At 50.2% G+C, this 20,094-nt stretch overlaps 1 protein-coding gene across 1 annotated transcript in view; it reads left to right on the plus strand.

Moving 5' to 3' along the window:
* The window catches only part of LOC144486737 (X-ray repair cross-complementing protein 5-like), a 28,623-nt gene extending 17,470 nt beyond the window's left edge, over positions 1 to 11,153 (plus strand). The window contains exons 5-9 of the mRNA XM_078204766.1: positions 1,331 to 1,492; positions 4,238 to 4,367; positions 4,740 to 4,840; positions 6,910 to 6,996; positions 9,806 to 11,153. Of these exons, the coding sequence (XP_078060892.1) occupies positions 1,331 to 1,492; positions 4,238 to 4,367; positions 4,740 to 4,840; positions 6,910 to 6,996; positions 9,806 to 10,008 (683 nt within the window). The 3' untranslated portion in view covers positions 10,009 to 11,153. The remainder of the gene's footprint in view (positions 1 to 1,330; positions 1,493 to 4,237; positions 4,368 to 4,739; positions 4,841 to 6,909; positions 6,997 to 9,805) is intronic.
* The last annotated feature ends 8,941 nt before the right edge of the window (positions 11,154 to 20,094 follow it).

Genomic DNA, 20,094 nt, shown 5'->3' on the forward strand with positions numbered 1-20,094 from the left:
CCTCCCTTTTTAAATAGTGGGGTTACATTAGCTACCCTCCAATCCATAGGAACTGTCCCAAAGGCTATAGAACCTTGGAAGATGAATACCAATATACCCACTATTTCTCAGGCCATTTCCTTAAGTACTCCGGGGTGTAGATTATCGGGCCCTGGGGATTTATCAGCCTTCAATCTCAATTTCCCCAACACCATTTCTCTACTGATATTAATTTCCTTCAGTTCCTCCCTCTCCCTCGACCCTGTGTTCCCCAACTTTTCTGGTACGTTATTTGTGTCCTCCTTTGTGAAGACAGAACCAGAGTATGTATTTAGTTGGTCAGCCATTTCTTTGTTCCCCATTATAAATTCCCCTGTTTCTGACTGTAAAGGACCTAGTTTGCCGTTAACAATCTTTTTCACCTCACACACCTAATAGAAGTTGGATGGCACGGTAGCACAGTGGTTAACACTGCTGCTTCACAGCTCCAGGGGCCTGGATTCGATTCCCGGCTTGGGTCACTGTCTGTGTGGAGTCTGCACATTCTCCTCGTGTCTGTGTGGGTTTCCTCCGGGTGCTCCGGTTTCCTCCCACAGTCCAAAGATGTGCGGGTTAGGTTGATTGGCCATGCTAAAAATTGCCCCTTAGTGTCCTGAGATGTGTAGGTTAGAGGGATTAGTGGGTATATATGTAGGGATATGGGGGTAGGGCCTGGGTGGGATTGTGGTCGGTGCAGACTCGATGGGCCGAATGGCCTCTTTCTGTACTGGAGGGTTTCTATGTTTCTAAACTTTTACGGTCAAAGTTTATGTTTCCCGCGAGCTTACTCTCGTACTCCATTTTCCCCTTATTAATTAGTCCCTTTGCTGAATTATAAACTGTCCCAATCCTCGTCTATAGTTTTTCTGGATCATTTGTATGCCTCTCCCTTGGACCTTTAACTATCTCTAATTTCCCTTGTAAGCATTGGTTTGGCCACCTTTCCAGTTTTATTTTTGTGCCAGACAGGATTAAATAATCGTTCTTTCAATGTTTGCCGTTGCCGATCCACCATCGTCCCCTTAAATAACATTTCCCAATCTATCAAAGCCAACTTGTGCCTCATATTCATCGTAGTTTCCTTTATTAAGATTCAGGACCCCAGTCTCAAAATCAACTACCTGACTGTCCACCTTGATGAAGAATTCTATCGTGTTATAGGGGATGAAGTAACAATTTGACTTTATCGTCGCCACTTGCTAAGCAGCTCAGAGAGGTCAGCCCCCCTGGTCCTTTCCAGCAGCCTTTGGGCCAGCCCTGGTGCCAGGTGCTTATTGTTCTGAGCTGTGTTTATGTGTCACATTCCCAACAGGAAGCACCACTTTATTCAGCGCACTGCTCACCAAGTGCCTGGAGAAGGACGTGTATGCTGTTTGCCGCTACACTCCCCGGAGGAACACCCCACCCCGATTTGTGGCGTTGGTCCCACAGGAGGAGGCGCTGGATGATCAGAAAGTGCAGACCATCCCTCCAGGTCAGTGACACTGTCTCTCTCGGATCGCTCACTGACTGGGTGAGTACACTTGATTTGCAATTTTCTCCCCCCCTCAGTCTCTCCTTTCTGACTGAGTTATGGTCACACCAGTGCCACAGAATCTCTGGCACCTTTTCTCCCTGGAAAGACGGAGGATGAGGGGAGACTTAATAGAGGTGTATAAAATTATGAAAGGCATAGATAAGGTGAACGGTGGGAAGCTTTTCCCCAGGTCGGTGGTGACGTTCACGAGGGGTCATAGGTTCAAGGTGAAGGGGGGGAGGTTTAACACAGATATCAGAAGGACATATTTTACACAGAGGGTGGTGGGGGCCTGGAATGCGCTGCCAGGCAAGGTGGTGGAGGCGGACACACTGGGAACGTTTAAGACTTATCTAGATAGCCATATGAACGGAGTGGGAATGGAGGGATACAAAAGAATGGTCTCGTTTGGACCAGGGAGCGGCACGGGCTTGGAGGGCCGAAGGGCCTGTTCCTGTGCTGTATTGTTCTTTGTTCTGCGTGGCCACATATGATAATTATTCACACACTATTTGTCTATGGAGGGCATCGTAGCTGTTGCCTATCCTACCCCCACTCACCTTCCACACACACACACCACATACCACATGTATACACACACCACACGTACACACACCACACGTACACACATTACATGTACACTCATCACATGTACACTCATCACATGTACACACACCACATGTACACACACCACACGTACACACACCACACGTACACACACCACACGTACACACACCACACGTACACACATTACATGGACACTCATCACATGTACACACCACACGTACACACACCACACGTACACACATAGCACACATTTACACACATCTCAGGTACACACACGCACCACATGTACACAGACACACCACACGTACACGCACGCACCACATGTACGCACGCACCGCACGTACCACACGTACACACGCACCACACGTACACGCACGCACGTACCACACGTACACGCACGCACCACACGTACACGCACGCACCACACGTACACGCACGCACCACACATACACGCACGCACCACACGTACGCACGCACCACATGTACGCACGCACCACACGTACGCACGCACCACGCGTACACGCACGCACCACACGTACACGCACGCACCACACGTACGCACGCACCACACGTACACGCATGCACCACACGTACGCACCACACGTACGCGCGCGCACCACACGTACGCGCGCACACCACACGTACGCATGCACACCACACGTACACACATGCACCACACGTACGTGCGCGCACCACACGTACGCGCGTACACCACACGTACGCGCGCACACCACCCGTACGCGCGCACACCACACGTACGCGCGCACACCACACGTACGCGCGCACACCACACGTACGCGCGCACACCAGACGTACGCATGCACACCACACGTACACGCGCACACCGCACGTACACGCGCGCACCGCACGTACACGCGCACACCGCACGTACACACACATATATACACACAGTGGAGCCTGGCTGATTGTGTGCAGCTCCAATGCAGAGAGGAACTGAAACCAGATATTTGATTTGATTTATTATTGTCACATTTATTAGTATACAGTAAAAAGTATTGTTTCTTGCGCGCTATGCAGACAAAACATACCGTTCATAGAGAAGGAAAGGAGAGTGTGCAGAACGTAGTGTTACAGTCACAGCTCGGGGTGTAGAGAAAGATCAACGTAAGAGAAAGATAGCACCACAGCCTGGGCTTGGACTCAGATGAACTAACTTCAGATTTCTATAGTTCAGAGTTACAGCGGATACATGTTACAGTGGATGGATGAAAATTGAAGATTACATAATAACTGCTGAGAGGAAATTGATCCAATCTATAAAGGGGAAAAGATTGCAGGGCTGGGGGAAAGAGAAGGCTCTTGAGACGCATTGGATAAGCTCTTTCAAAGAGCCAGTATAGCCATGATGGGCTGAATGGATTCTATGCAGTGTCATTCAATGAATCATTTACCATCGCTGTAGCCCTGCATTACATTGGCAGTGCAGTGATTTTAGACGTGGGTCTTCACTTGTGGTTTCCTCCCTGGGAACAGTAACCTGACGATAGGCAGAGTTTTTTAAGCAATGTTGATTGAGGGATGAATACTGGCCGAGACACCAAGGAAAACTCCCCTGCTGCTCTTCAAAACAGGGTCGTTAACATCCACCTCCGAGGGAGGTGGGGACCGCAGTTTTCTGTCATGCTGAAAAGCATTAAAGTACACAAAGAATCCACCCCACGGAGCTGCAATCCCCACTCACACACGCACCCAGGGACCTGGGTCAATTCCCAGCTCGGGTCACTGTCTGTGTGGAGTCTGCACGTTCTCCCCGTGTCTGCGTGGGTTTCCTCCGGGTGCTCCGGTTTCCTCCCACAGTCTGAAAGACGTGCGGGTTAGGGTGGATTGGCCGTGCTAAATTCTCCCTCAGTGTACCCGAACAGGATTGTGGCGACGAGGGGATTTTCACAGTAACTTCATTGCAGTGTTAATGTAAACCTACTTGTGACACTAATAAAATAAACTTTGAAACTTTAAAACTTTACTAGTCGTAGCTTTGACCTGATTTCTGCAAAAACGCGAATGTTCATCCCAGGTCATCCCATCAAACGCAACTCCTGAGTCGGGCAGAGTGGACGTGTGAAATGCTCACCGATTCCTGGTACAAACAAAACCTTTCCGTCGTTTTCCCATCAGGATTCCACCTGATTTATTTGCCTTACGCCGACGATGTCAGGAAGATCGGCTTTACGGAGAAGCGAGTGGCCAGCGAGGATCAGATCGAGAAGATGAAATCAGTGGTGCAGAAGCTCCGGTTTAAATACAGGTCAGTCGGAGGTTCCAGCGATACTTTCTGCGCCTTTAGAGGATCACTGTCTGTGCGGAGAGTCTGCACGTTCTCCCCGTGTCTGCATGGGTTTCCTCCGGGTTCCTCCCACAGTCTGAAAGGTGTGCGGGATTGGCCGTGCTAAATTGCCCCTCAGTGACCCAGATGTGTAGATTAGAGGGACTAGCGGGGTAAATACATTGGGTTACGGGGATAGGACCTGGGGTGGGATTGTTGTCGGTGCAGACTCGGGCTGAATGGCCTCCTCCTGCACTGTAGGATTTCTATGATTTCCCCTGTGCAGATGAACAGGAAATTTCTGCAAATTCTCCTTAAAATAAAATGGTGACCATTTCTATCCCTCTGGATTAGGCCTGAGAGCTTTGAGAATCCGGTTATTCAGCGGCATTTCTGTAATCTGGAGGCACTGGCCCTCGATTTGAAGGAACCGGAAGAAGTTGAAGATTTGACACGTGAGTATCCTGCTGTACAGCTCGTACCCACTGCCCAGCAGCAAAAGGAATTAATTTGATTTGATTTATTATTGTCACATGTATTAACATACAGTGAAAAGTATTGTTTCTTGCGCACTATACAGACAAAGCATACCGTTCATAGAGAAGGAAAGGAGAGAGTGCAGAATGTAGTGTTACAGTCATAGCTAGGGTGTAGAGAAAGATCAACTTAATGCGAGGTCGGTCCGTTCAAAAGTCTGACAGCAGCAGGGAAGAAGCTGTTCTTGAGTCGGTTGGTACGTGACCTCAGACTTTTTCCCCGACAGAAGAAGGTGGAAGAGAGAATGTCCGAGGTGCGTGGGGTCCTTGATTATGAGAGAGGAGCTGGGGGGAGAGGGGGAGCTGGAGGGGAGACAGGGGAGCTGGGGGGAGAGGGGGAGCTGGGGGGGAGAGAGGGGGAGCTGGGGGGCGAGGGGGAGCTGGGGGGGAGAGAGGGGAGCTGGGGGGGAGCTGGGGGAAGAGGGGGAGCTGGGGGGGAGAGAAGGGGAGCTGGGGGGAGAGAGGGGAGCTGGGGGGAGAAAGGGGGAGCTGGGGGGGGAGAGGGGGAGCTGGGGGGAGAGGGGGAGCTGGGGGGGAGAGAGGGGGAGCTGGGGGGCGAGGGGGAGCTGGGGGGGAGAGAGGGGAGCTGGGGGGGAGCTGGGGGAAGAGGGGGAGCTGGGGGGGAGAGAAGGGGAGCTGGGGGGAGAGAGGGGAGCTGGGGGGAGAAAGGGGGAGCTGGGGGGGGAGAGGGGGAGCTGGGGGAGAGAGAGAGGGAGCTGCGGGGGGGGAGAGAGGGGGAGCTGGGGGGAGGGAGAATTGGGGTGGAGAGGGGGGGGGGTGGAGATGGGGAGTGGGGGTGGGGAGAGGGTGGAAGTATACCGTGAAAGGTCTGACACTGGGAAGTTCCGAAGAACAAAGGGACCTTGGCGTGTTTGTCCATAGATCTCTGAAGGCGGAAAGGCAGGTTAATAGGGTGGTGAAAAAGGCATATGGCACACTCGCCTTTATCAATCGGGGTATAGATTACAAAGCAGAGAGGTCATGATGGAGTTGTATAGAACTTTGGTGAGGCCACAGCTGGAGCACTGTGTGCGGTTCTGGTCGCCACATTATAGGAAGGATGTGAACACACTGGAGGGGGTGGAGAGGAGATTCACCAGGATGCTGCCTGGGACGGAGCATTTAAGTTATGAAGAGAGGTTGGATAGGCTTGGGTTGTTTTCTCTGGGACAGAGAAGACTGAGGGGTGACCTGATCGAGGTGAACAAGATTATGAGGGACATGGACAGGATGGATAGGGAGCAGCTGTTCCCCTGAGTTGAAGGGTCAGTTACGAGGGGACACAAGTTAAAAGTGAGGGGTGGGAGGTTTAGGGGGGATTTGAGGAAAAGGTTTTTTCCCCAGAGGGTGGTGAGGGTCTGGAATGCGCTGCCTGGGGGGGTGGTGGAGGCGGGATGCCTCACATCCTTTAAAAAGTACCTGGATGAGTACTTGGCACATCATAACATTCAGGGCTATTGGCCAAGTGCTGGCAAGTGGGATTAGGTGGGCAGGTCAGGGCATTTCATGCATCAGTGCAGATTTGGTGGGCCGAAGGGCCTCTTCTGCACTGGAGGATGCTGTGATTCTGAGCTGGGGGGGCAGAGAGGGGGAGCTGGGGGGCAGAGGTGGGGAGCTGGGGGGCAGAGAGGGGGAGCTGGGGGGCACAGAGGGGGAGCTGGGGGGCAGAGAGGGGGAGCTGGGGGAGAGAGAAGGGGAGCTGGGGGGCAGAGAGGGGGAGCTGGGGGGCAGAGAGGGGGAGCTGGGGGGCAGAGAGTGGGAACCGGGGGGAGAAGGGGAGCCAGAGGGGAGATGGGTGCTGGGGGGGAGGAGGAAAGGTAGAGAGGTGGAGAAGGGGGGTTGGAGAGGGAGAGCCGTGGGGGGGCGGGGGGGGGGCTGGAGGGAGCGTGGGGGGAGAAGCTGGGGGGGGAGAGAGGAAGCTGGAGAGGTGCAAATAAATGACTTTGATAGAGGAGCGTAATAGGGGAAATCGTCTTTTCCCCACACAGTGCCAAAGAATGATGTTATGGACAGGGGAATCGGACAGCTGGCAGAGGAGTTCCTGGAGCTGGTTTATCCCCCGGGCTATAACCCAGGTGAGAAGAGCCAACAGAAGAGGAAGCTCAGTGAGTACTGCGGCAAGGGGAGCAAATTAAACGTTGTGTCAGTAAATGCTCCGCCTGGGGTACAAGTGAGCCACACGGACACGGAAATCTCTGCTCAATTCTCTCAGAACTGAACCAGCTGGTCGCCAAAAGAAACAAAGAATTGCATTTCTTTAGCGCCTTTCCTCAGGACATTGTAAAACACTACAGTCAGTGAAGTGTAGTGGCCGCTGTAATTTATTACAACCCTGTTAGGAACATTTATAAAGAATTAACTGACCATAATTAACTGACAGAACTACGTCACTAGATTTCAACTTTTTCAAATAAAAACAAACTTTATTGTATTTTAGAGTTAAACAAAGCACTATTAACTCAACACCGCAGTTTATCATTCCTCATGCCTGTGAACTCAGTTCAAATTTGTGCTTCCTGCCCAAGAATTCCCCTATACGTGGCAAGAATATTGAAGGTGCATTCACTTCTGTAGAAACCAGCCCGTGAGGTATGCCACAGCCCTCCAGAATTCACTTTATCGTTCCTCCCTGTTAGTTATTTCCTGAGGAAAGGTTTTATGGGGATCCTGCCCATTGATTTTTGGCAAAGCAACCTTCCAACCTTTATTTAACATCACACAACTGTGGAGGTTCAGCTCCTTGTTCTGGTGGCTGGCAGGTACCCAACTTGCTCCTCAGAGTTTCCAAACAATTCTGTTGACTGCTTTCGGCCTCAGGGTTCTGGGGTGGACCACTGTAGATAATCCAGGGAACAAATAGCGGTTTTATTATACAGGACAGATGCAAGAATATCAAATTTCAAAGAGCAGCAATTAAAGATTATCAGTCGGGCTCGTAATGTGGCCCATTTACGCCTGCTAGAAATTACGTGTATTCATATGGAGGGACCTGTCCTCTACAGGCAAAAGGAACATGTCCAGGCACTGCCTTTTTTAATTAAATAGAAGCTTGGGAAGGGGGGGGTCAATAGTTCCCTGGCGCACCCACCATGGCAATACCTCAACCAATCAAAATCGATATGCTGACCAATCAGCACCCTTTTTTTCGTGGAGTATAAATTGTTACTCCCTTTGAAATTTGGCATTCTTGTGTCTGTCCTGATGAGTGCAAGATGAAAAGCTTTGACAGCACGCCTCTGTTTTTGCAGCGGTATTCAAATCCAGAGGGAAAATGTGGGTTCAAATGCCCACCATGACTGTCTGAGAATTCTAAGCTAGTGTTTGTTTTTTAAAACTTGATCAATAAAAAGTAGCTCCCGGTAAAAGTGACCCCAAAACCTGTCAGATTGTCAGAAAAATCCAACGACCGAGCTCATGTCTATTATGGAAGGGGGTGGCACGGCGGCACAGTGGTTAGCACCGCTGCCTCACAGCGCCAGGGACCCGGGTTCGATTCCCGACTTGGGTCACAGTCTGTGCAGAGTTTGCACGTTTCTCCCCGTGTCTGTGTGGGTTTCCTCCGGGTGCTCCGGTTTCGTCCTACAGTCCCGAAAGACGTGCTGGTTAGGGTGCATTGGCCGTGCTAAATTCTCCCTCAGTGTTACCCGAACAGGCGCCAGAGTGTGGTGACTGGGGGATTTTCACAGTAACTTCATTGCAGTGTTAATGTAAGCCCACTTGTGACTAATAAATAAACTTTAAACTTGCTGTCTTTACCAGCCTGTCCTCCTGGTGATTCCAGTCCCAATGAGGCTGACAGCTGAACGTTCTCTGAATTAACTTGGCAAGTCCCACACAAAACTGCCCTATTCATGGCAACTAAAGAAGGGCAATAAATGCCAGCGATGCCCGCTCCTCCAGAATGATTATTGTTTTACTGTCCCTTATAGAACATAGAACAGTACAGCACAGAACAGGCCCTTCGGCCCACGATGTTGTGCCGAGCTTTATTTGAAACCAAGATCAAGCTATCCCACTCCCTATCATCCTGGTGTGCTCCATGTGCCTATCCAATAACCGCTTAAATGTTCCTAAAGTGTCTGACTCCACTATCACTGCAGGCAGTCCATTCCACACCCCAACCACTCTCTGAGTAAAGAACCTACCTCAGACATCCTTCCTATATCTCCCACCATGAACCCTATAGTTATGCCCCCTTGTAATAGCTCCATCCACCCAAGGAAATAGTCTTTGAACGTTCGCTCTATCTATCCCCTTCATCATTTTATAAACCTCTATTAAGTCTCCCCTCAGCCTCCTCCGCTCCAGAGAGAACAGCCCGAACTCCCTCAACCTTTCCTCATAAGACCTACCCTCCAAACCAGGCAGCATCCTGGTAAATCTCCTCTGCACTCTTTCCAGCGCTTCCACATCCTTATAGTGAGGTGACCAGAACTGCACACAATATTCCAAATGTAATTCCAAATTATAAACAATGAACAGGTGTAAAGTAAATTTAAAAGTAAATTTTATTTATTAGTGTCTCAAGTAAGACTTAGATTGACACCGCAATGAAGTTACTGTGAAATTCCCCTAGTCTCCACACTCCGGCGCCTGTTCGGGTACACTGAGGGAGAACTTAGCACGGCCAATGCACCCTAACCAGCACATCTTTCGGACTGTGGGTGGAAACCGGAGCACCCGGAGGAAACCCACGCAGACACGGGGAGAACGTGCAGACTCCACACAGGCAGTGACCCGAGCCATAATTAACTGAAGTGGAATTGCACGGTGCTGTTTCTTATTAGCCGAATATTCAAGAGTGGGGCCATTGTTTGTCTTCGGTACTTCGGAGATTTGTCACGGTGACTGTCTGAAGAATGAACTGCTGTTCTCTGTGATCAGGCGACGCAGCCGGGGGAGCCGAGAAGAAGCCAAACGTGGAGGTGTCGCTGGGGAAGGAGGAGGTCAGGCAGTACCTGCGGAGCGGGACGCTGGGCAAGCTGACCGTGCCGGTGCTCAAGGAGGTCTGTAAACAGTACGGGCTGAGGGGCAGCAAGAAGCAGGAGCTGATCGACGCCATCACCGGTCACTTCGCTGAGAACTGACCGCGGTGGAATTCAGGCCATGGCCTGGGGGGGAGCGGGGGGGGGGGGGGCTGCGGGTTGTGTACGAGCAGCGGAGACTGTCGGGTTTAGCCGGGGAAAAGACCCAACTGGCCTTCCCAAATGAATCAAAACATCACAGGAACCTTCAAACTGTGACCCCACCGCCCCCCACCGCCCCACCGCAGCGAGCAGCCAGTATCCGAATCAGCTCTGATCCAAATATAACAGAACCAGGACTTGCTCTGACTCCGTGATTCCGACCATCTGCGTAATGAGGAGAGCCCAGGCTCTCCTTCCGAGGCCTCCAGGATATACAGGCCACCTCGCTGACAAGGAACTCAGAAATCTGCCCCCGGGATATTTTTGTACCTGTTGAATTTGTCACAAGTTTATTTTATACTTTGTGTTTTACAGGCCACCTGTCACCTACTCACCTCCAACAAAACCCAGTCCTGGGAAAGTCACTGCCACGTCTGAATATTATTTTCCTCCCTGTTATTTTTACCGGGGGGTTGGTGAGGAAGCCCCGGACTTGCTTATGGCAGAAAGGTACCTGTTAACAACCAGCTGGCACCGCCCAAGGGTAGTATACTGACCCTTGGCTACGCTCTTTACACTTGTAGTTCTAGTGAGTGGAGAGAGAAATAGGCAGCACGGAGCTGCAAAGGTTAACCTAAACATGCAAGATCCATGTGCGGGCTGGGTGGATTGGCCATACTAAATAGCGCCTTAGTGTCAGGGGGATTAGCAGGGTAAATATGTGGGGTAACGGGGATAGGGCTTGGGTGGGATTGTAGTCAGTGCAGACTCGATGGGCCGAATGGCCTCTTTCTGCCCTGAAGGGATTCTATGATTTTTCTTTAACAACGGTACAAAGTAATAACGAGGTTTTGGGACCTCGCTTTGATGGGAACAGTTACCGTATCAGATCAGTAATCTCTCGCTGGAAACAGAGGCAGGCCATTCAGCCCCTCGAGCCTGTTCTGGGTGAAGGCAGTTAGGGTTGCTCTGAGGTGAAAAGTTCAAATCAAATACAAACCATCTCTTCTCGCATTTCCCTCGCACGCTAACCAACCTTCAATCCTGATTTTGGCTGTCTGTATTTTTATATAAGTGACAAGATTAAAGAGTTTACTGGGGATGATTTTTTTGGGTACTTCCTGCCTGTTTTGTTGCCGCTCCTGTGTGTTTTTCTTCTCGAAACTCTATGGCCGGAATTTTCCCGTTCCGCCCGGCACGGGAATCGGAGCGGGCGAGGGGCGGAACGCGAAAAGGTCCGTTGACCTCGGGTGGGATTTTACGGTTTCAGGACGAGTGAGTCTGTAAAATCCCGCTCTTTCTTATTTACTTCCTCTCTCGGACCTCAGAGTCCTGAGATTCCACATCACCATCTCCAGACCACCACCATTGCTCACTCAGTGTTTAATTGAACCATACTCTGAACATTTTTTTGTAGCTTCCCCAGAGCTCCATCATAGTTGCCTTGAGTTCCACAGCATCACTCTCAGAGCCCCATCGCAGCTGCTTCACAGCATCACTGCAGCTCTCACGCCGCACCCCTGCAGCTCCATCGCAGCACCACTGCAGCTCCCTCGCAGCACCACTGCAGCTCCCTCGCAGCACCCCTGCAGCTCCCTCACAGCATCACTGCAGCTCCCTCGCAGCATCACTGCAGCTCCCTCGCAGCATCACTGCTGCTCCCTCGCAGCATCACTGCAGCTCCCTCGCAGCACCCCTGCAGCTCCCTCGCGGCACCCCTGCAGCTCCCTCGCGGCACCCCTGCAGCTCCCTCGCGGCACCCCTGCAGCTCCCTCGCGGCACCCCTGCAGCTCCCTCGCGGCACTGCCTGCAGCTCCCTCGCGGCACTGCCTGCAGCTCCCTCGCAGCACCTCTGCAGCTCCCTCGCAGCACCGCTGCAGCTCCCTCGCAGCACCTCTGCAGCTTCCTCCTTCGAGTTCCATAGTAATGATGTTCACCTCCTATATTGAGGACAAGACATGCAGCCGCTGGTGATTATACCCGAGCAACGAGTATGGCTCCCAGGAGGAAATCTTCCATTGATATGTTTCTAAGATAACTGTTTAAAGAAGCGGTTGTGTACGGGTCAGGACTTCATAATGTCGAGAAGTTAAAATAATTCACTGTTTTGTTGAAGTAAAATATTTGAGAATCTGTTTCTGTTTTTCTGATACGGCTATTGTTGGGAAATTGGGATTACCCAGCGGCAGCTGGATTCAGTGTCACGACAGTGAGGGGCAAACTCCGCCCAGTGTGATTCTGAAGCTCCATTATCATGAGAATCATAGAATCCCTACAGTGCAGAAGGAGGCCATTCGGCCCATCGAGTCTGCACCGACCACAATCCCACCCAGGTCCTATCCCCATAACCCCACATATTTACCCTGCTGGTCCCCCTGACACGAAGGGGCAATTTAGCACGGCCAATCCACCTACCCCATACATCTTTGGAGTGTGGGAGGAAACCGGAGCACCCGGAGGAAACCCACGCAGACACGGGGAGAATGTGCAAACTCCACACAGACAATGACCCAGGCCAGGAATCGAACTCAGGTCCCTGGCGTTGTGAGGCAGCAGTGCCAACCACTGTGCCCATCGTGGCATTTATCTGTCATATCTGAGGGAGGGGGTGATTCTCTCCAGGCTCAGCCAGTATTAATTTATCGCACTCTCACTTTGGGACTGGAGTCTGCTGACAGAACCCTGCTCCAGGGTTTGGGCACATTAGGCTGGCACTGCAGGGCGATACCAGGGGGATGCTGCATTGTCAATGGTGCCATTCCCCCAATGGAACATCAATTCTGACCATTGTCTGGTTTCAGGGCAGCATCGAGATCTATGATTCAAACACAGTCACTCAGTGGCACACTGGTTGGCACTGCTGCCCCACAGCGCCAGGGACCCGGGTTCAATTCCCAGCCAGGGTTACTGTGTGGAGTTTGCACATTCTCACCATGTCTGCGTGGGTTTCCTCCTACAGTCCAAAGGTCTGCGGGTTAGGTGGATTGGCCATGCTAAATTGTCCCTTAGTTCAGGGGGATTGGCTAGGGTAAATACATGGGGTTACGGGGATAGGGCCTGGATGGGATTGTGGTTGACTCAATGGGCCAAATGGCCTCCTTCTGCATTGTAGGGTTTCTATGATTCATACCCACTGCTGTAAGGAACTTTGAGTGCGACAAAGATGTTAACAGCAGGGGACAAATTGTAGAAAAATGGAGATTTATTAAGCATCAAGGATGTTAAATAAGATGGGCAGTAATTGACACAGGTTTATGTGCCCCTGTTTCAGCTTTGGACAACAGCACACACAAAAACCTGGGCTGCTTTTCATGGAGTCGTAGAATCCCAACAGTGCTGAGGGAGGCCATTCCGCCCCCGCCCCCGAGCTTGGACCACAGTGTTTAAACTTATACAGACGTGCTCTCTGACAACGCATAATTAATTGTCAGGCGTGATATTCTCAGTGTCCTACCCAACAGTCCGCCCTCTGCCAACTCCAAAATAAAACCGATTGGTCACTGATACATCTGTGCACAAAATAACGACCATATTCATTTTTATTTATTGATGGGATGTGGGTGTCGCTGGCTAGACTAGCGTTTATTGCCCATCCCTAGTTGCCCTTGAGAAGGTGGTGGTGAGCTGCCTTCTTGAATCGCTGCAGTCCCTGTAATGTAGGTACACCTAAAGTGCTGTTAGGGAGGGAGTTTCAGGGTTTGACCCAATGACAGTTAAGGAATGGTGATAGAGTGCAAGTTTGGATGGTGTGTGGTTTGAAGGGGAACTTGCAGGTGGTGATGTTCCCGGGTATCTGCTGTTATCCTAGCTGATTTTGATTTAATTTATTGTTGTCACATTAGTAGTATACAGTGAAAAGTACTGTTTTTTGCACGCTATACAGACAAAGCATACTGTTCATAGAGAAGGAAAGGAGAAAGTGCAGAATGTAGTGTTACAGTCATAGCTAGGGTGTAGAGAAAGATCAACTTAATGCAAGGTAGGTCCATTCAAAAGTCTGATGGCAGCAGGGAAGAAGCTGTTCTTGAGTCGGTTGGAACGTGACCTCAGACTTTTGTATCATTTTCCCGAAGGAAAAAGGTGGCAGAGAGAATGTCTGGGGCGTGTGGAGTCCTTAATTATGCTGGCTGCTTTTCCAAGGCAGCGGGAAATGTAGACGGAGTCAATGGATGGGAGGCTGGTTTGCATGATGGACTGGGCTACATTCACAACCCTTTGTAGTTTCTTGCGGTCTTGGACAGAGCAGGAGCCATACCAAGCTGTGATACAACCAGAAAGAATGCTTTCTATGGTGCATCTGTAAAAGTTGGTGAGAGTCGTAGCTGACATGCCAAATTTCCTTAGTTTTCTGAGAAAGTAGAGGCGTTGGTGGGGCTTTCTTAACTATAGTGTCGGCATGGGGGGACCAGGACAGGTTGTTGGTGATCTGGACACCTAAAAACTTGAAGCTCTCAACCCTTTCTACTTCATCCGCATTGATGTAGACAGGGGCATGTTCTCCTTTATGCTTCCTGAAGTCGATGACAATCTCCTTCGTTTTGTTGACTTTGAGGGAGAGATTATTGTTGCCGCACCAGTTCACCAGATTCTCTATCTCATTCCTGTACTCTGTCTCGTCATTGTTTGAGATCCGACCCACTATGGTGGTTTCAGCAGCAAATTTGAAAATCGAGTTGGAGGACAATTTGTCCGCACAGTCATAGGTGCATAAGGAGTATAGTAGGGGGCTGAGAACACAGTCTTGTGGGGCACCGGTGTTGAGGATGATCGTGGATGAGGTGTTATTGCCTATCCTTACTGATTGTGGGCTGTAGGAAGTTCAGGATCCAGTCACAGAGGGAGAAGCTGAGGCCCAGACCACGGAGTTTGGAGATGAGTTTTGTGGGAATAATGGTGTTGGAGGCTGAGCTTTAGTCGATAAATAGGAGTCTGACACAGGTGTCCTTGTTATCTAGGTGTTTCAGGGTTGAGTGCAGGGCCAGGGAGATGGCGTCTGCTGTGGACCTGTTGCAGCGATAGGCAAACTAGTGGATCCAGTCAATGGAGTGTCAGTCAAGCGGCTTGCTTTGAGTCCTGAATGGTGACAGGCTTTGAGGAATCGGGAGCTGAGTTCATCGCCACAGCGACTGACCTGCTTTTGTAGATGCAGAACGTGGCTGCTCCAGTTAGGTTTCTGGTCATTAGTGACCCCCTCATGATAATAATGGAGCATTCAGCAATGGTAATATTTGAATGTCAAGGGAAGCAGCTGAGATTCTCTCTCATTGGGAATGGTCACTGGTGCTGGTGTTACTGTTAGATTTGCCTCCATGTCCCTTTTCCAGTCTTGTCCATTACTTGGTGCCCCTCAGTGACACCATCTGAAGACATGATGCCAGGCTCCACAATATGCTGATGACATCCAAGTCTACCTCATCACCCCCTCTCGTGACCCCTCCATGGTGTTATCGGACTGAACAACAAAGAACAGTACAGCAAAGGAACAGGCCCTTCAGCCCTCCAAGCCTTTGCCAATCACTTTTACCTGTCCAACCAACCGCTTATATCCCTCTATTCCCCGTTTGTTAATGTGTCTATCAAGATAAGTTCAATAAAAAAAATCTGGAATTAAGAATCTACTGATGACCATGAAACTAGAGTCATAGAGGTTTACAGCATGGAAACAGGCCCTTCGGCCCAACTTGTCCATGCCGGGCCACACTTGGAATACTGTGTGCAATTCTGGTCACCCTATTATAGAAAGGATATTATTAAACTAGAAAGAGTGCGGAAAAGATTGACGAGGATGCTACCGGGACTTGATGGATTGAGTTATAAGGAGAGGCTGGATAGACTGGGACTTTTTTCTCTGGGGCGAAGGAGGCTGAGAGGTGATCTTATTAGAGGTCTATAAAATAATGAGGAGCATAGATCAGCTAGTTAGTCAATATCTTTTCCCAAAGGTAGGGGAGTCTAAAACTAGAGGACATGGGTTTAAGGTGAGAGGGGAGAGATACATAAGTGCCCAGACGGGCAATTTTTTCACACAGAGGGTGGTGAGTGTCTGGAGCAAGCTGCCAGAGGTTGTAGTAGAGGCAGGTACAATTTTATCTTTTAAAAAGCATTTAGACAGTTACATAGGTACGATGGGTATAGAGGGATATGGGCCAAATGCAGGCAATTGGGATTAGCTTAGGGGTTTTTTAAAAAGAAGGGCAGCATGGACAAATTGGGCCGAAGGGCCTGTTTCCATGCTGTAAACCTCTATGACTCTAGTCCCAATTGCTTGCATTTGGCCCATATCCCTCTAGACCCATCTTACCCATGTAACTGTCTAAATGCTTTTTAAAAGACAAAATTGTACCCGCCTCTGCTACTATCTCTGGCAGCTTGTTCCAGACACTCACCACCCTCTGTGAAAAAATTGCCCCTCTGGACACTTTTGTATCTCTCCCCTCTCACCTTAAACCAGTGGTTCCCAAACGTTTTTCACTGGGCCGCACTTTCGGAATAAAAATTTGCTCGCGCCACACCGAATTTGTTATTGATAAGAAATACATTTTTAAAAAAACAACTCCGAGCAGTGCTTGATTCATAACATAGAACACAACTACTTTATAATATGATCATGGGGCATCCAGAAAGTATAAAACAATGCTTGTTTAAACCATGTTTAACTGTTTCTTTGATTGTCCTTGAATTTTCCCACCACACTTGCCATCCTCTCTCGCCGCACCAGTGTGGCGCGCCGCACCCTTTGGGAACCACTGCCTTAAACCTATGCCCTATAGTTTTAGACCCCCCTACCTTTGGGAAAAGATATTGACTATCTAGCTGATCTGTGCCCCTCATTATTTTATAGACCTCTATAAGATCACCCCTCAGCCTCCTACGCTCCAGAGAAAAAAGTCCCAGTCTATCCAGCCTCTCCTTATAACTCGTCAATTGTTGGAAAAACCCATCTGGTTCACTAATGTCCCTTTAGGGAAGGAAATCTGTCGCCCTTACCCGGTCTGGCCTACATGTGACTCCAGAGCCGCAGCAATGTGGTTGACTCTCAACTGCCCTCCAAAGGGCAGCGAGGGACGGGCAATAAATGCTGGCAGCCAGTGACGCCCGGGTCCCACAAATTAATGAAAAAAAAAGCACAACCTTGTGTGATTTATTTTGTTGTGATGTGTTGGTACAAAGGCCCCAAATAAGCCCCAGTGTCAGGGTTGAAAAGGGCTCCCTCCAATCCTTTATTATTGTCAGAAGTAGGCTTACATTAACACTGCAATGGAGTTACTGTGAAAATCCCCTCGTCGCCACACTCCAGTGCCTGTTCGGGTACACTGAGGGAGAATTTAGCACGGCCAATGCACCCTAACCAGCATGTCTTTTGGTCTGTGGGAGGAAACCGGAGCACCCAGAGGAAACCCACACAGACACAGGGAGAATGTGCAAACTCCACACAGACAGTGGCCCAAGCCGGGAATCGAACCCGGGTCCCGGGTGCTGTGAGGTAGCAGTGCTAACCACTGTGCCGCCCCCAAAAATAAGCCAAATTTCAAAAATCAATCCCCTCATGGTCTGTATCATCCTGGGGAATTGCCCTGGACTAACCCCATAACCTGGTGTTCTGTCTGTGGGAGGGTGCCTGGAACTGAACTCCATGAGGTGTGGCCAGCGTTCTGTGTGAGCGCTGTCGTAATTCCGTGCCCCGGATGGCGCACTCCAAATCCATGAACTTGACCCTGACAACTGCGGATACACACCTCACCATGTGTAGGATGTGGGAGGTCCTGGAGGCATCTGGCCTCCCGGACATCCACATCTGTGAGGGGTGTGTCGAGCTGCGGTTCCTGAGGGACCGTGTTCGGGAGCTGGAACTACAGCTCGAGGATCTTAGGCTGATGAGGGAGAATGAGGAGGTGATAGACAAGAGCTATCATCAGGTGGTCACACCAGGGCCACGGGAGGAGGCCAAGTGGGTGACGGCCAGGAAGGGTAAGGCTAGGGTGGTTGAGAGCACCCCGGTGGATTTGCCCCTGCACAACAAGTACTCCTGCTTGAGTACTGCTGGGGGGGACAGCCCGCCTGGGGGAAGCAGCAGTGGCCGTGTCTCCGCAGTGGAGTCCAGCCCTGTAACTCAGAGGGCTAAGGAAAAGAGGAGGAAGGCGGTATTAATCGGGGACTCGATGGTGAAGGGGACAGACAGGCGTTTCTGCGGAGGTAGGCGGGATTCTCGCATGGTGGTCTGCCTCCCTGGGGCCGGGATCCAGGATGTCGCTAGTCGCGTCCCGGAAATCCTGAAGTGGGAGGGAGAGGAGCCTGAGGTAGCGGTACATATTGGTACCGCTGATGTGGGTAGGAAGGGAGAAGGGGTCATGAAAAGGGAGTACAGGGAATTAGGGAGACAGCTGAGAAAGAGGAAAGCAAAGGTAGTAATCTCAGGATTACTGCCTGTGCCACGGGAAGGTGAGGGCAGGAATGGAGTGAGGTGGAGGATGAATGTGTGGCTGAGGGACTGGTGCAGGAGGCAGGGATTCAGGTTCCTGGACCATTGGGACCTCTTTAGGGGCAGGGGTGATCTGTATACAAAAAACGGGTGGAACTTGAATCACACGGGGACCAATATCCTGGCCGGTAGGTTGGCTAAGGCTACTGGGGAGAATTTAAACTAGATAGGTTGGGGGGAGGGGAGCTAGAAGAGTTGACTAGGATCAAGGAACTAATTGATGGGGGGGAGGATGCAGGGGTAAGGGGAATTACAAAATTAATGGTAGAGGAGAGGGTGCAAGTGAATGAAGGCGGTAATTTAGATAAGGGAGTAGAGGGAGAGGGTGTTCGCGACTCATCAAAGTGGGTCCAGATAAAAGCTGGAATAAGGACACTTTGCCTGAATGCACGAAGCATTCGGAACAAGGTGAATGAGTTGATGGTGCAAATCAGCACAAGTGGGTACGATCTAGTGGCCATTACAGAAACGTGGCTGAAAGGTGACCAGGACTGGGAGATGAATATCCAGGGGTATCAGGCGTTTAGGAAGAATAGACAGGAAGGAAAAGGTGGTGGGGTCGCGCTATTAATAAGAGATAATATCAGGGTAGTACTGAGGGATGACATAGGCTCTGAGGAACAAAACGTGGAATCATTTTGGGTAGAGATGAGGAATAGTAGAGGGAGAAAGACACTAGTAGGTGTGGTATATAGGCCCCCAAATAATAATGTTGAGGTAGGGAGGGCTATAAACAAGCAGATAAGGGATGCGTGTAAAAACGGAACGGCAATAATCATGGGGGACTTCAACATGCACATTGACTGGCAGACTCAAGTCGGTAAGGGTGGAATGGAGGAAGAGTTCTTAGAATGCTGTCGGGATAGTTTCCTTGAACAGCATGTTACGGAACCGACGAGGGAACGAGCTATTTTGGATCTGGTATTGTGTAACGAGGTAGGTAGAATTAAGGATCTTATTGTGAAGGACCCTCTTGGGTCTAGTGACCACAATATGGTTGAATTTCTGATTCAGATGGAAGAGGAGAAAGTTTGGTCTCAAACCAGTGTCCTCTGTTTGAACAGAGGGAAATATGATAGGATGAGGGATGAATTGGCTAAGGTAGACTGGGAGAGCAGGCTGGCAGGTAGGATAGCTGAGGAACAGTGGAGGATTTTTAAGGAGATCCTTTTCAGTTCTCAGCAAAAATATATTCCAGCAAAAAACAAGGATTGTAAGAAAAGGGAGAACCAGCCGTGGATAACGAAGGAAATAAAGGAGAGTATTAAAATAAAAACAGCTGCGTACAGAGTGGCCAAAAATAGTGGAGAAACAAGTGATTGGAAAAATTTTGGATTATGAGGAGAGGCTGAGGAGATTGGGTTTGTACTCGTTGGAGTTTAGAAGGATGAGGGGGGATCTTATGGAGACTTATAAGATAATGCGGGGGCTGGATAGAGTGGAGGCGGAGAGATTCTTTCCACTTAGTAAGGAAGTTAAAACGAGAGGGCACAGCCTCAAAATAAAGGGGGGTCGGTTTAAGACAGAGTTGAGGAGGAACTTCTTCTCCCAGAGGGTGGTGAATCTCT

Source organism: Mustelus asterias, unplaced genomic scaffold (genome assembly GCF_964213995.1).
Source record: "Mustelus asterias unplaced genomic scaffold, sMusAst1.hap1.1 HAP1_SCAFFOLD_440, whole genome shotgun sequence".
Taxonomy (NCBI): domain Eukaryota; kingdom Metazoa; phylum Chordata; class Chondrichthyes; order Carcharhiniformes; family Triakidae; genus Mustelus; species Mustelus asterias.